The sequence below is a fragment of the Phasianus colchicus genome, chromosome 5 (assembly GCF_987193195.1).
Source record: "Phasianus colchicus chromosome 5, bPhaCol1.hap1.1, whole genome shotgun sequence".
Taxonomy (NCBI): domain Eukaryota; kingdom Metazoa; phylum Chordata; class Aves; order Galliformes; family Phasianidae; genus Phasianus; species Phasianus colchicus.
This window is the reverse complement of record NC_143440.1, coordinates 24,654,433-24,669,917: the sequence shown is the minus strand read 5'-3', so window position 1 is coordinate 24,669,917 and position 15,485 is coordinate 24,654,433. Positions and strand designations below refer to the sequence as shown.

The 15,485-nt window shown below is 40.8% G+C and overlaps 1 protein-coding gene across 5 annotated transcripts in view; it reads right to left on the bottom strand.

The window, feature by feature from the left end:
• AMBRA1 (autophagy and beclin 1 regulator 1) overlaps positions 1-15,485 on the bottom strand; it is a 124,760-nt gene that overhangs the window by 21,004 nt on the left and 88,271 nt on the right. For all 5 annotated transcript variants that reach the window (XM_090140931.1, XM_031593457.2, XM_090140934.1 and 2 more), the window contains one exon: positions 4,309-4,448. In XM_090140931.1, the coding sequence (XP_089997057.1) occupies positions 4,309-4,448 (140 nt within the window). The remainder of the gene's footprint in view (positions 1-4,308; positions 4,449-15,485) is intronic.

The following is a 15,485-nucleotide window of genomic DNA, read 5'->3' as shown; positions in this document are numbered from 1 at the left end:
TGGCCAGACAGCAGCATGCAATCTGCTTGTTCTCAATTTCAGTCTGATCTGTTCATGTTCTACAAGAGAATCCGCTCTGGGGGTGTTTCTGAATGGGAAAGCTCCTGATAGAACGTGACAGGATAGGAAAGGTTATAAGCACTAAAAATAAAAATTCCTTTTTAATTTAGTAGAGATGTTTCCACTGCATGGGACACCGTGGCTTTCATTCCATACTGAAAAATATCAAGGATTCAGGAACAGAACCAAGCCTTGTGCTGCGGAGAGCCAAGAAAGACATACAAGACCCTAGTGAGCATTAGCACAAGCCATAGTTACATTCGAAGTCAGGCAGCATACAATGCATGAGAAACAGCCTGTAGGAGGCTAAAAGGCACTAGAAACTACACAGAAAAGGCAGTGCACAGTAGAATATGAAGGTGGAAGAAATCCACACGGCTCTGCCAAACCCCTTGTGCTAGATCTCAAGGCTACAGTGAGTGGTAAATGCTAACGCACCTCATAGTTGCCATCTTCAAATATCTGAGCCTTTTGCACCCACCCAAACAACTTACAAGCTATTGCAGGAATCATTTGATTAGAAGCCTGTCTCTAGTTTGCAGCCATAACCTAGCCATAGTGAATGACTAGTAAAAAGTATGTGAGTGTAAACAGTCCTTTTTTCCTGGGCATTTAGGAAAGGCTATATAAGCCCTCCTCCTCAGCCTTCAATTGTAGGCTGAAGACCCCCAGCTGCAGGTCTTCTTTGATATTCGTTCCACTGACATTACTAGCTGCTATTCTCAGCTAGTATTCTCAACTACAATACTAGATGTGAATAGCTGAATTTGAAACTGTTTCTGCTTATGTATCTAGTTTCTTCTACAGCAATACTAACATTCTGCTATCTCTACTGTTAAGTATCTTGTGTCTCACTCTAGAAATAAATTTGTTGCTTTTACAGCCACATGTACTGATGGCTCAACCAACTACAATCAACAAAAACTTCAGGCCTTTCCCCCCCTCTATCATTTTAACTACTGAGCTCAGTGTTATTAGTCACTAAGTGCACTTTGTACTATTAAATTCCATCTCATTTCTATAGCTCCAGTAATTTTCAATGCAATCCAATTCTTATGTGATACTCTGATCCTTCTCTGCAATGACAAGGATAATGTCACATTCTCTGCAAATTTATTCAGCACACCCTTACAAGGTATTAGTGTAAACAGCAATAACAACCAGCCACAGAATAGGTTCTGAAGAAGATCCATCAGTAACTTCCTTTGTGATAGTGTTCAGCTTTCAATCCTGCTGTATTCCTTCCTTCAGCAGACCATTAGTTGCTCCTTACCAGGTCTTGTTCTAATTCTTAACAATTTAACTAAATTTATTGTAGTCCCAACATGCTAATTGCCTTACTAAAATGTGTTAAGACCTGAAGCAAATCCTTTTATTGTAAATAAAATTCAGTGATAGGTATCCACCTGTTGTAACTTACCACAGTCAAGTCATATTGCACTTGAACCTACTCCTCATAGTTTTAATTTCCCCTTCCTTTAAAACATACCCCATAAGTCTGTGTACTGAGTTCACATTATGGATTGCCAGCATATCCTGACCTTCCCCATTTCCATCTGGAAGAAAAACTGTCATCAGTGCTATACTAACCCAGCAATACAGTCCTAAACTTCTGATTTTAATTCCAATTTCTTTAGATTTCTGGAAGAACTACTTGCATAACCTCTCATCAGCCCATGAGGCTCCAAGTTATGCTTTATTATTTGTGTGTTAATTTGTACTTCTAGCCTACTCTTTTCCCTAAACTCTTCATTTCAAGCCCTGTATATGAGGCACAGCTGCTATTTCAACCTGTTTATGTTAGCCCTGTAGTATTTGGTTTCTAATGCTTTCACTGTACATGGGAATAAAGACCCAGGGAATTATAACCATCTCAGTTGCTTGCTACTGACCACTGTTTTCTTTGCCAAGTTAAAACAGTGGGGATGTTTTCAGCAGAGCAATGTTTTTTGGAACCCTGCTGTTTATTAGACTATCCCCATATCATACTCTGTCAATCGCTTAGTTCCTAATTTAATATTTCTTCCCTTCTACATTACTGTCTATGGAAACCACACAAATACTTTTCATCTTTCTCCCTCATTTCTCAAATCAAAGTCATCAGATATTAAGTCTGTTAAGCCAAGAATACTGATGTGCCACTTACACATTAGAATTTCTCCTCTTTCTCTGATGACTTTCCAGGTAGACCTGGAACAGACATCGCAGATGCAAACTACTTCTGCTCTGATAGAGTTACTTACTTGCTTGTCCTGATGTTAGAGCCGCAATGCAAACTCTTCAGATCAATGAATATCTAAACCTTTATGCACAGAATTTTTAGTCAATCTGGCTGTTACTGGCCTACAAAATGATGCAATTGAGAACAGAACATGTCAGGAATCCTGCTCCAAAGAGGTTTGTGTGAAGTCTGCAGTAATCATCAGAAGCACCAGTTATTCCAACCAACCAGCAGGGAACCTCTTGAAGCATTCTGATCAAACTACTAAAAAGTATTCCACTTTTGTATTCACTGTCTTATGGTCATATTCAAAAAGCTCATTTTTGTTGAAATTGTGCATGACTGTTGCTAGGATGGAAATAAGGAGACTGAAATATGTCCAAAACAACTAGGTGAGCTAAGAAAGGTTTCGCAGAGATGCCTCAAAAAGACTAGCAGTGCACCTGTAACACACAAAGGAGTTCCTGTTGTGTCTTTAATTAGGGAGATGCCAATAAAAGACATGGCACTCAGCTGGGGGCAACTGCAAGCACCAGAATGGATATTTAACACAGAATGTGGCAAGCTGAGATAGGCAGGCCAAGCTTGACTTTGCAGAGGACATTCAATCAAACCACTTTGATACCCCTTTTCCTTTCCTTTCCCCAGGTTTTTGTCCAAGTTCATCTCACGAGTCATAATCAATTGACTAGATCTTACCACTTCTCTATACAGAATGTAACTTACAGTAACTAGCGTTTGAGAAGAAGAAAGCCACTATTCCCAAATTATTCCTCTGCTTAGAAAGTACAGAAACTAGTCTTGACGAAAGTCATTTTTCCTGGAAGAGAGTGATTGCAACTTACTCCATAATAATATCTTGTAGAAGTTCATGTATAAATAAGGCCTTGATGTAAGATTATATTCAAGAGAACTAGAGAGACTTTTGAAGAGCACTGGCATTTTGTGCTATTGAAATCGGTCCAATCTGAATTCTAACTGCAAATTTCACCAGAAGACTGTACTGTATTAGTCACTATTACAATTGTACATATTTATTCTGATTTATGTAGTGGTTCCACACTGATCATATGACTATTGACAAGCACCACATGCTTGATCTCATGCACAACAGATGGAGTCCACATGCATTTGGTAAGATCTCCAGCAGTGCTGCAAGTTTCTATAGGCCAGACTCTAAGTTACAAAAAGCTTCAACATAACTCGAAAGAATACCAAGATAGCTTAATACCAGAAAACAACTGAAGTAGAGAAATCCCTGAAGTATTCTTGTAGAACACGAGAAGCACTGTTCCAAAAGAACCCCTTGCACAAGATAATGGAGAACAAGGTCCCAAGGTATTGTACATAAACCACCAAGAACACTGAAAGTGATTTATGTTTCTGTTCACTCTCAGTCATCATCTGTGCGACACAACATTTAAATTAGATTGTGCTTAATTGCAGGTTTACAAAGGCAAAGTTACACCCCTTATGGCACTGTATAAATAAAAGAGAGATGAAGTCTACACATCACAACACTGGGCTTTCAAGTGAGGATCAAAACAATTCACTGGCTTGCTCATAATCATGACAAAAACCTCTGCAGTTTATAGAATCTCATACTCGAACACTAACAAATATTTGGTAAGTCTAGGTCAGCAGTTTTCAACCTGTGGCTAGTGGATATCAAATGTATCTCTAACACCTTGTATTTGCTACACTCATTGGCAAGTTCTGGAAGTCTTAAATCCGAAGAGACTGAAAGACACTGCACTAGACAAATATAAAACAAAGGTTTAGAAATACAAGACAGATATGGGAAATAAAATGAGCTAGTAAGATGCTCCTCATAAGTCAGCAAAAGTAACAAAGATAGTATGAGACAGTGTTGACACTGCTGTAGTCCAAAAGGAGTATCATGACTACTTATTTGGGGAAGACACTTCAAGTACAATGACCCAAGCAGTGAAAAGACATCTTATTCTCAGTGGCCTAAGAACAGAGTAACAAAAGCAGTTATAACTCCATGTAAAGCAAACACTTACTCTGGTCTGCAAATCACCAGATCCCCTTTGTTGGTGCCATATGCCAATCCTAGGCCTGGTTCAGGTAGCCAGCGAGCAGAGTTTATGCTGACATGTCTTCTCTGGTCAGCAGGCATTGGGTACAGAACGTTGAAAACTCTCTGAAACAAAGACATGAAGTTACTAGATAAGACAAAAGGCACAACAGCCGAGGAGGCTCAAATAAACAAATGTTCAGTCTCCCTGCAGCAACAAAGCTGGCGAAGAAGACACGTCACTTTACAGGATGTTAAAAGAAACCACTAATCCAGCAGCAAGAGCAAGCATCTGCTAGGGAAACATACACATGCCCCTAAGTGCTTAACAAACAGATTGGCACATAGCTGCAGAACATAAGAAATCCTGCCACCACAAGATTCTGCATGTCATTCAGTGGGCTGCAGAGTTAAAGTGATGGGAACAAACACCACAGCCATCAGACAGCAAGACAACTAGGTCCCTTCTAGCCTTCACTTCTCATCTTAACTCACCAGGGAGGAACAGGAAACTGGCAAGTGCATGGGCTTTCAGCATCAACAGTTCATTTTTTTTTCTATTAAACAAAACAAACCTTACACAGAAATAATATACAACTCATATATTTTTAATCATTCAAACAGTCTTGTGAAAATCGCTCAGTTTGACCACCTCCCACAACAACAGGACACAGATGAGATAAATTAATGTCCAGAAATTATGAATGGCACAAGTTTGCAAGTAACAAATCACTCAGTTCACATCCCCTTGCATCCATTTTACCCACACTAAAATGAGAACTGAAGAGCTGTTAAGACTGTGGGTAGTTAGCACAGCTGTAAAACTGCTTCCTAAACACTGCAGCAATACAGGAGAATGAAAACTCCATGCACCTGTAGGACAAATATCAAGCTCTGCTTCCTGGTCTGCAGTAGTTTGGTATCTGAAGTGTATTGAACTTGAAAAGCAAAAACAATAAAATGGATCAGATTATATCTGTGCAGATACTTTCCAGCTCTGAAAAGCAAACATCTTTTCTACAGCTTAATGCTTTCCTACAACCTGCTGTCCTGCAGCTAGTATTGGTATGCAATTTGGACTTGGAAGCTACATTTTCAATGGGCTAATTTCAAGTTGAGACACAAGTTTTCTGTCCATCCCCAAATCTCTTCCAGATTCCCCAGAAAATAGGAATGGTGCTGGACCAGAAAGCATGAAAGGTAACTAGGATGCACTGGAACAAGAGGATGAAGGTAGACAAGAATGCAGACCAATCACCACTGCACTGCTGAGGTGGCCTGAACTAACAATTCCTTAGCATAGGTCTCATTAGCTAGCATTACAAACTGGGTCTAAGGACAACTTATGTACTTTTTTTCTCTTCAACTCTTCTCCCCTCTGCACATGTTGCCTGTCTGATAGTTTAACTTGGTAAGTCTGAAGCAGAGACCATTCAAATGTACTCCCTCCAATAACTAACACCTAGAACCTTCATGTGGATCATCGTAATGACAAAAAATCAAGCCAGAGTAAAAGAATGTAACAAAATTATTTCTCATAATCAGTAACACATGTAACCTGTTCTCTGAGGAGGTCACATTAGAGAAGCGAACATCCTTTAGGATTTCTCTTCTGTGACAGAAGCTGGTCAGTCTTTGCCCCAGATATCTCTAGGCAGTCAGCAGTATTTTGAGAAGTTCAGCATTCAAAGGAAGAGGCTCTTTGGGGTTTATGTAGGTCTAACCCATCCCTGTCACGTTTGCCCCCATTCTCCCCCTTGCTTTTTGTATAATGGGAAAGAGGAAAAAAAATCAGACATATGTTGGAAACACTTGTTACCATGGAGATAATGGTGCACTCTAAGATGGGGAGACTAGATTTTGAGGAGGAGGAAAGGGAAAGGGGAGTAGTGCTCCAGAGCTGCAGCTTTCCACATCAATCAAGAACTGCAAGAGTATTCTATCATATCCTTCTTCAGCTATTCAGCTTTTCTCCTGAGAACACCTTTGTAAGGCATCACAGCTGAGAAGCAGCCTGCTAGAGGTAGTTCTAAGTTCTCTCACACTGGCAAGTCAGCTTGCATAGCTACCGTCCCACAGATCACCAGCCAGTCACGCTGAGGCAGGGACTTGCCAGCTCCTGCTCAACATCCAGGTGTTCACAGTAAATGGCACCCAATGGAAATCCTGACAACCTGCAAACATGTTGGCTGAGGACACAATGTCAAAGGCAAGATGGCTTAACAATTCTGTATAAGAAGAGATGCTTCATCATTCCACTTCTTCGTACACTTCTAAACACACCAAAAAGCTCCCCTCCCCTGCTGCTTCCCACTCCCACGCTAATGGGACAACTCCATGCAGCGTTAAGGGTGACATCCATGCGTGTGGTAATTAGTACATAAAAAAACAAGAGCAGCTGTACTGGCATAATCACCACTCGCAGCAGTAACCAGGACCCAGCTAATCAATCTGATGCAGTCATACAGATCAGCTCTTGCAATTGCATCCATTAGCAAGACCCCCTACTCTATCCATAGAGGAGGGAGGGAAAAAAAAGTTCCTTCAACATCAGCAGGCAGGTCCCTCTCTTCAAAGAAGGTTAGAAGCCTTCCAGGAAGCATTATTCTCCATAGATCATCGTGGGGTTTGTTTTTTGGTTTGTTTGGTTTTTTTTTTTCGGTTTTCCTCTATTGCTAAATTGAATGAAGTTACTGAGATACTTCAGCCAAACTACTTAGCCTGAAAATACAGTAGGGTGACCACACATCTTTGCCAGCAGGAATGTTACATAATCGCAAAATATCCTGAGAAGGGTCCCATAAGGAACTTCAAGTTCATGCTTTTTAGGTCTGAAATTCCAGGAAAAACATTCCAAGTTATTACTGGAATCTCAAACTGACACAATTCTCTAGCTTCTACATCAAGGGACTACTGCCAATCCTCAAACACTCTTACAGCTAGCAATAAAGATGCAAAAAGTTGATAATTCTCCACTTCCCTTTCTTTAGGGCTGGTCCACAAACTAGTTGTGGGCCACATGTAACAGCTGATGTGCAAGGGTTCAGAACCACTGTTGTAAATGCCCTCTGATCTTTAAGGCACTCACCACACCATACCACAGTCTCCAGAGAGGTTAGCATTTATTTAACAGGTTAGCATTTTAATTTTGAACAAACATGCTGAATCACACTATCAGCCCATAATCACTGTCAGCAGTCACATCAAGCCTCCAGGCAATTCACCATAGCCAATGGCAAACTCTCCCATGGTACTGCTGTACTACTAATGCAATATTACAGAGCCACACCATTAGATGTGGCCACTCAGCATTTTATTAAGTTGGCAGCTGCATTTCATTTGTTTTCAGATGCCATTCTGAAACAAGGTTTTGAGTGATATGTTTCTCTAACAGTAAACACTGCAAAGTCTGAGGATTGGGAGCTTCAGGAGTTGCCCCACCAGGCATTTCAGAGCATCCCTATGGAAGCTCGAGCCCAAACAAGCATTATCAGTTTGGCAAGCTGCTCTCTTCTTGGCAGCAGTATAAATACACTGTCATGTCAGCAGGCAAGAAAGCTCCTGCTCCTTTCCTTTAGTACCCACACAACTGAGGCTACATTACACATCAGACTGTTGCCTATATTTGTATAAAAGTACACTTCCAGTGATCTCTATGCAATTCAGGGAGATTCCAAAGGAACTCCATTACTCCTCTAACTGCAAGGGATGCTGGCAAGGAGAGAAGTCTTCCTCTAGGAATACCACGCTGTCTAAGTAGCTAAGCTTCCATACAAAAGGCAACAGCAATACAAAGGGAAAGGAATACTCACTGAAAAAATGCTACCATTCTACATGCCCATAACCATGGAAGTGTAAGGAAAGGTTTGCTTGGGTCATTTATGCCTGTGCATTTTTGCTTTCAAAGACTGCTCCAGAAGCAGCTATTTACCTCTTTGGTGTGCCTTTTCTACCCTCCCTCAACTTCTTTGACTAATCTAGGAGTAACACTGAATTCACATGGGGAGAAAGATGGCTCAAAGAAAGAAGGGCTGTAAGGCAAGAGAAAAAACAAAAAACAAACAAACAAACAGCCCCCCAAAGCATTCAGTAAGATTGCTTCATGCAGAGCACAAAAGCCACCTGAAGTCTACCACTGTTGTTCTCCCTCCAACTTGTCACTGCTGGCACATCAGCACAGTGGCACCTGTTACAATCACTCAGGTATTAAACTAAATATTTACTTATGGCAGAGAGACAGAGAGGCTGCAACAGCTTCAAGGAATCCTCCCCGATGATCTTTCCTTCAGCATCAAGCTGCTGACTCGAGCGGAGAGAAGGGAGCCCTGGGCACAACACATATACACAGAGCTAGACAGTTAATTTGTACCTGCCCTGGAGGAGCAGGAATGCTTTTTGCTGCAAGCTTCTCCTCTTCAAAGCCCTATAGTTAGTTACTGACCTTGTGCTTCACTCTTTCCTTCCTGTTCCACCTCAGAGAAGTTGCTGCCATTTAATAACACTCTTCAAAAGTCCACCTTCTACTTCTATTTATGGGATCTGCCAACAATAAAAAGCTGGACCAGGATCCTGTCAGTCAAAGCAGCAGGCTGCCCCAAGCTCGTGTTGATGCCAGTTGGCAGCAATGCTGCGAAACTCACCTGGGCTGAGTAGCACCAGGACTGAGCAAGCTGCAGGCACCATGCTGCTTTCACAGCGAGTTCTTTGCTCACAGCAAAAGAAAGCAGGGGAGTACTGATGACTGCTTCTTCAGCAGAGTGCAACCTATCTTTCCCTTCTTGCTGGCACTCGAGAAGGAAAAAACATGTTTTGAAGCTGGAGAAGAAGAGAAAGTTGGCACAAGTGGGCAGGGAAACTCAGCAGGAACTCTTGCGTTTATCTTTTTAAATTCAATAGAGACATTTCTGCTCTCAACTAGATGCATCTCCTTTCAAGATGCCAATAAATTTCAAGCTATTACCTTTGCTTAGCCCAGGCAGTAAATTGGGCTGCTAGATCAGCCTTGATAAAGAGTGAGTGGGGAGGGGGTGCAGCTGTTCACTTGTTTACGTGGTGAAATCTTGTCATCCGTGAAGCTCCATCCTGACAGGTAAAAGGAGAGGAAAGGCTGGAGCAGATGAGGTTGGTTTATCAGGCACTAGGCTAAAATTTAATTATTAATTTTCAACTGAGTCGGTGCTGTCACCAGAGGCAAGCTGTGAAAACACACAGGAAGAGAAACATCTAGTGTGCTAATCTAAACAGGGCTGAAGGGCAAAGAAGTATTAAATAGAAACTGGGCAGGGAGGCGCAAGTAAGAACAGAATGCTAGGAACTAAGGTACAGAGGGAAATCCAAACACAAAGATGGCAAGTGCATCGAAAGCATCAACCTGAACATCAAGCTGCAAAACAAGCACCATCCTGCACGGGGCTGTCTCGTCCCTGAGAACAATACCAACACAAAGCTACTGCATCAAAGGACACAGGCCAAAAGGGCAAGTAGATTTAACATGTAGTGCCCAGGGAAGAATGAGAGCTCTCACCACACCTCTAACTTGAGGCTGATGGCAGGCACAGAGGTGTGATACCCTGACCACCCTGTGCTGCTCTGTTCCTGGCTCTTGCATTCTTCCACTTCCGTACAGCTGTCATATTCTGTTTCCTGGGCAGCAGCCACTCTTACCAGGGGACTGGCAAAACCCAAAGCCTCACAGACACACACATCCTGACTTGGGTTGCAGAGAAAAGAGGTTCAGAAAAGAGGGATATGAGGAGAAATGTTAGACCTGTGCAGGCACAAGAGACAAGTGTTGACAGTACAATGAAATATCTATGCACATACAGTGCAGATCAACAGCGTACTCTTTGTATGGGTACAGGTTATACCATCACAGTAACCTGGGGACAGCACAGCTTTTCAGTGTAGCTGCAGCTATGCTAGAGCTTTATCCTGAACAGATACCTTGTTAGGTAATACACTTTAATAAAATCTACATGAACCATATAGTAAGATGCAATCTTGAGAGCACAATCAATTCACAACACTGCAATTACATTCACTGAAATTACAGGTGAAAACAAAGACTAAATACAAAGGGCCTTCAAACAGTAGTAGTAGCAGCTTGTAAAAAAATTGCAAACTGCACTTGCGATTTGCAGAGCAGATGAGGTGCAGCGACGACATGCAGGCAAAAGCAGAGTGAAAACAAAAGCAGTACAACGAGGGCTTCACGCACGTTGCATTTTCCCATCTGCCCTTCATCTTCGGCTCTACAATCTGACCTTGAAGTTTCAGAAGTTTATAATCTCGCCTTTTTTAACTTTAATCACACTACTGAGACTGAACAGTACCTAAATCAATTCAAGACAGCTTTTTGCCTTACTCACCCCAAGAGGGTATTGCCACTGAAAGATCTCACCTAGTCCATTTTTTTAAGTCAACGTATTCACATCTGACATTAGCATATTGGGTTAGAAGCAGCATCTACTGCTCCACGAAAAGCACTGTATGTCCTCTGTTTTGCTGCCAGGAAACCACCTGCATCACTGACTTCTATAATGCTGCCAATTATTTTAAATAGCTCTTTGGTTTTTTTTAAGGTCCAGAAATATAATAAGAAACAGACATCCTAACTTGACCTTCTTAATAAATAACACACTCCCTTTTTTGCTTAGATTATCATTCTTTACTCCACTTTCTATTTATGAATTTCAAGAAAGCTGCTGAAATTGAGGCTTACACTATGCACTGCCACAAAGCCTACAGACCTCTGCAGCAGAATTGAGCTTGTCTAAAGCAGAGGGCCTTGAAGGCAAAGTAAAACAAATACTCTTTGGAATAATTGACTAATGGATTTATAGATTAATTCATAAGACAATGTACATCAATCTATGTTTTATAATGAAGCAAATCTCCCTTCTGGAAGGAGTCTCCTTTCTGTACCTATTTGCAGATGTAAATAAAAATGCATGCATTTCCAATGATCGGAGAGGAAAAAAAAATTGCTCTTTTGCTCTAAGTCTCCTCTTATTAAACAGGTTAGTTCGTGCTGCACTCATCCCCTCCCCCAAACCTAATTCCTGCCAACAACAGACACGTCCTTCCATTAGATCTTTTCCGTTAAAATGGAAGAAGCAAAAATAATGTACTTATCTTTTTCGACTTGTCAGTCTTATCCTCAAATGGATCTTATCATCTAATGCTCAGTACAAATAAAATTTCTTTCAACTCCATTTATCTACCCCAGATGCAATAAGATCATACATGAAATTCTTCTTCATTCTTTTCTGATACAACAAACCTCTTTCTGCCTTTTTCTGCATCTGCTGCCAGTGCTGAAAATCCTTGCCTTGCTTTCTGAGCCATGGTGAATTAACTGAGAGCTAATCCTTTATTTTCAGCAACCATTGAAACCTTAACTGAGGAGACTTGATCTATTTCCTAAAACGAGACAGCATCTGAAGTGTCTGCAGATTAACCAAGAAACTCTGCACAAATATAAAGCATTGTTGGTTCTTCGTGACCATACTTGGTCACATAACTTAGTGCTGATCAGGAGAGGTTTAGATACAGCACTCCTCTCTTCAGGCTTCTCTTTAGCCCTTCCTCTCTTAGGCAAGCTCTTGGCATTATATCACCTAGTACTTTATCTCACAAGTCTGCAGTCCAACTACTAAGTAGTTTTTAAATAACTAAACATTACCAAGAGCTAGGTTACATAAGGAAGCTGATCATTTCAGGTAACAAAGCTCTCTCCATGAAGATAACACTCTTGCAGTGAAGCAGCTCATTAATTCGCTACCAGTCTCCCAGAGGCTGCAAAACCAGGATAATACCTGCAAAAAGCCCTTTTGGCGACTGGTTCAAGCCTGGATCCGAAAACTAGGGCTGAGTAAGCAAGAAACTGCCAAACAAAACAATTGTGCTTTCAGTCAGGCGTGTGTGTGGCTGGAACAGATGAAAGGACAAAAAATGAATGCCAAAGGGGGTGTTAGCAAGACAGAAGATAGATACGTATATATTCAGTGCAGACACAAAAGTGAACTGAACTGTGCAAGAGGACTGTGCCCCCAGCCATTGCTGTCTCCTGCAAAAATCACTGACAGCTGTCAGTGCTAGAACAATCTAATAAAAATATGGTCACTTCTATGGCAAAAGGAATGACAAGCCTCTTTATTTTTGCTTTTAACTCAGACTGCAGTCCAAAAGCACTGCCTTTGAATTCCCCATTAAATGTCACACTGAGACTGTAACAGTAAAATCCACAATATGTTAAAGATCTAATGACAAGAGCAAAGGATGTGCGCACAGCTGCCATTCCACCCTACTCTTTGTCTGCTGAGCCTCAACAGAGCGGCATACAAGATCAAGTGTCAACAATATGTTGATGACAGAGCTATGTGCACCCTCATCTGGGTGATAAGAGGCTGTCATCCAGCTGCCTACACGTCTGGAAGGAATAACTGCTGGAGAAAAGAGCTAGCTTAAATTTAATTCAAGAAAAATGGCATGAAGAGGTACTGACAAATCTTCATGAAATTACACAGGTCTTCCCAGACTGTGGTGACTTGAGCACAAACCTGGTAGCAATTTACCAAAGCTCCTTTTCCTCAGGGTGTCTTTGGTAAGATGACTGAACCTAAATCACCTCAGAAGTGGAACCATCTTTGCCATAATTATTCCTACCAAGTTTATAACTATGTCCCCAACTGCACTGAAGCAAGTAGTAGCTACTGCAGGGCAAACGGGCTCACGATTTTACCCAAACTGCTGGAGCTGAACTTTCCTAATTCTGGCCCCCACATTAAACAAAAAGTCTTGGCTCTTACTATTGTATCCCACAAAATAAGCCCATACAGAACTGATGCCGTTTCTCTTCACACAAATTTGTTACAACCAATACTGCTTACATCTTTAACCATTGCATGAGATATTAACACAGTATTTTCTGAAGGTAACCCACTGAGTTAAGTTTCTACAGTTTAAGTTCTGTCTCAGCAGCCTTTATGCAGACATGGTTGAAACCAGTCAAGATAACAATTTCACTACCCCTTTCTAACACGCTATTTATCCATTTATACTCAAACATGCAAATCTATGAAGTTTTTCATGCCATCTGCAACACCAATGTAGCATAGTATTTTCTGATAGTGAATCCAGTTCTTATCTGCAGCACTCTATATAACAGTGCTTCCCAACATGAGTTTTGGATGCCCTGTTTTATAAAATTAACTAGAATCTACTGGTTGATAGAGCATAACCAACCATTTGGCCATAACAAGTCTATTATATGCTCCTCTGTATATCAAAAGGAGAGATTTTCCGTATCAATAAGAACATGGTTCTGCCCCCACGTCCTCTTCCTGGTATCAAGAAAGACATTCAGTCAGTGACTTGGCTTGGACTTTTGACTGTGAAAGAAGCATCTACCTGGTTCAATTTCTGCCAGCAGCAGAAAATTTCTTAGGGTGGGAATTGTATATACTACATTCTGCTCTATTCAGAATAGTCAAGAGCTCCCTCTGTCCACTTGTAGATGTCAAAATCTCTCTCAAATGAAGACACAAGAGACCATATCAACAAGCACGTTCATTCAGTAACATAGCATGAAGTTGGTACCTTTTTTTTTTTTTTTTAAATTGTTCTTGTTTTCAGATGCATGTCAGTTTACCTGAATTCTTCTGATGGAGATGACTTGTTATGGCAAGCCATCTCCACACGTTCCCATCAGTTTTCTTTTTACATTATAGTTTTGTCAGAACTCTCGATAACTCGTTTCTCAGTGAAGCAAATGTGCACAGCCATTTGCTATCAGGCTTAAAGAGCCTTCACTTACAGCTGCAGGAGCACTCACAATGCATCCAAGTAAGTCAATGAGGTGTGGCAATGCCATCCCCTTTGCTGCCCATACTGAAAACATTCTGTTGACACTTGAGTATTCAATACAATTTGACATCTTCTCATTTGTTCTGTGCATTCTCCTAGTCAAGATCTAATACTCTGAAGGAAAGCTTGTCTCTGTGCCTTGGTGTGCCTTTCTGCTTTAGGTTTTTCTTCCTGCAGTATTTGGAATTCTCTTGTTTACAACAAAGTGCACACATAGCCTCTTCTGTCCAGACCACAGACCAACCACTTCAACAGGATCTTTGCCACTGCCACTCACCTTGTCAGGAGTTAATTTTGGGTCTCTTAATTTTCCAAGAGCGAAGTCTGGGTTTTCCTTTTACATTCAAATCACAATGCAGTACTTGAGACAGGAATTGGTTATGTCATCTCACTCCCCACAAATTACACAATTAGTTTTTTAGCTTTGTGTCAATCAAGTTTTCAATCATTTTCAAGAATCTTCATTTCCTCAGTTTAAAAATTCCTTTCTGAGTTTTATTTTAACTTGAATTATACTAATTGCATTTCTGTGATTTCAGTTAGTTAGGGTAAAATAAAAACAAAAAATTAAGTAAAGCAAGGACATCAGAATTTGTGAATGCCAGAAAAATAATACCTTCTGGCCTTCTTCTCACTAATATGCATTGGTAACAGACCCAGAGCATTATGATCCTTGCTATTCTAAGTTTCCAACTTTCTAAGTTCACATTATTCTATATTCTTTAGCTTCCATGTATTCCTGGCGTCACAGAGAATACAGAAATCATCCCAGAACCAAGCAGGTGAAAGCAGATACTTTTCATTCAAATCATCTCCACCTACAATTTCAAAATAGGCTGAAAATTCCTGTGTTCTTTCTCCAAACCTCCCATCTCTGAAACTCATCTGTATCAGGACAATTCCCAGCATCACTGCTTCCGCACTATCCCAAGCTACAGATCTGCTAAAAGCAGCTACAGGCAGATTTCAGATATGTTTGTTAGTTGCCAAAAAAGAAAAGAGAGAGAAACAAAACAAGGTTTATTTGTGAATAATGTGAATAACATTTGTGCATAACATTCTTGTTAGAAGTCAGTACTACTAGCAAGCTCTTTAAATCTCAACATGAAAAAGAAACTTGCTCTTAAGGAAAGGAAGGTTTCTATCTGAAATGCTAAGCAGATTAAATCTTAAAGGAGTAAGCAGAAAGAGCATGGATCTCTAGCTCATTATGCTATCACAACAGACGAGAATTTACTACTTTTACTCCCTTTGTAAGCACAAATCATAAGTAAAATCATGACTCTGACCTATTTA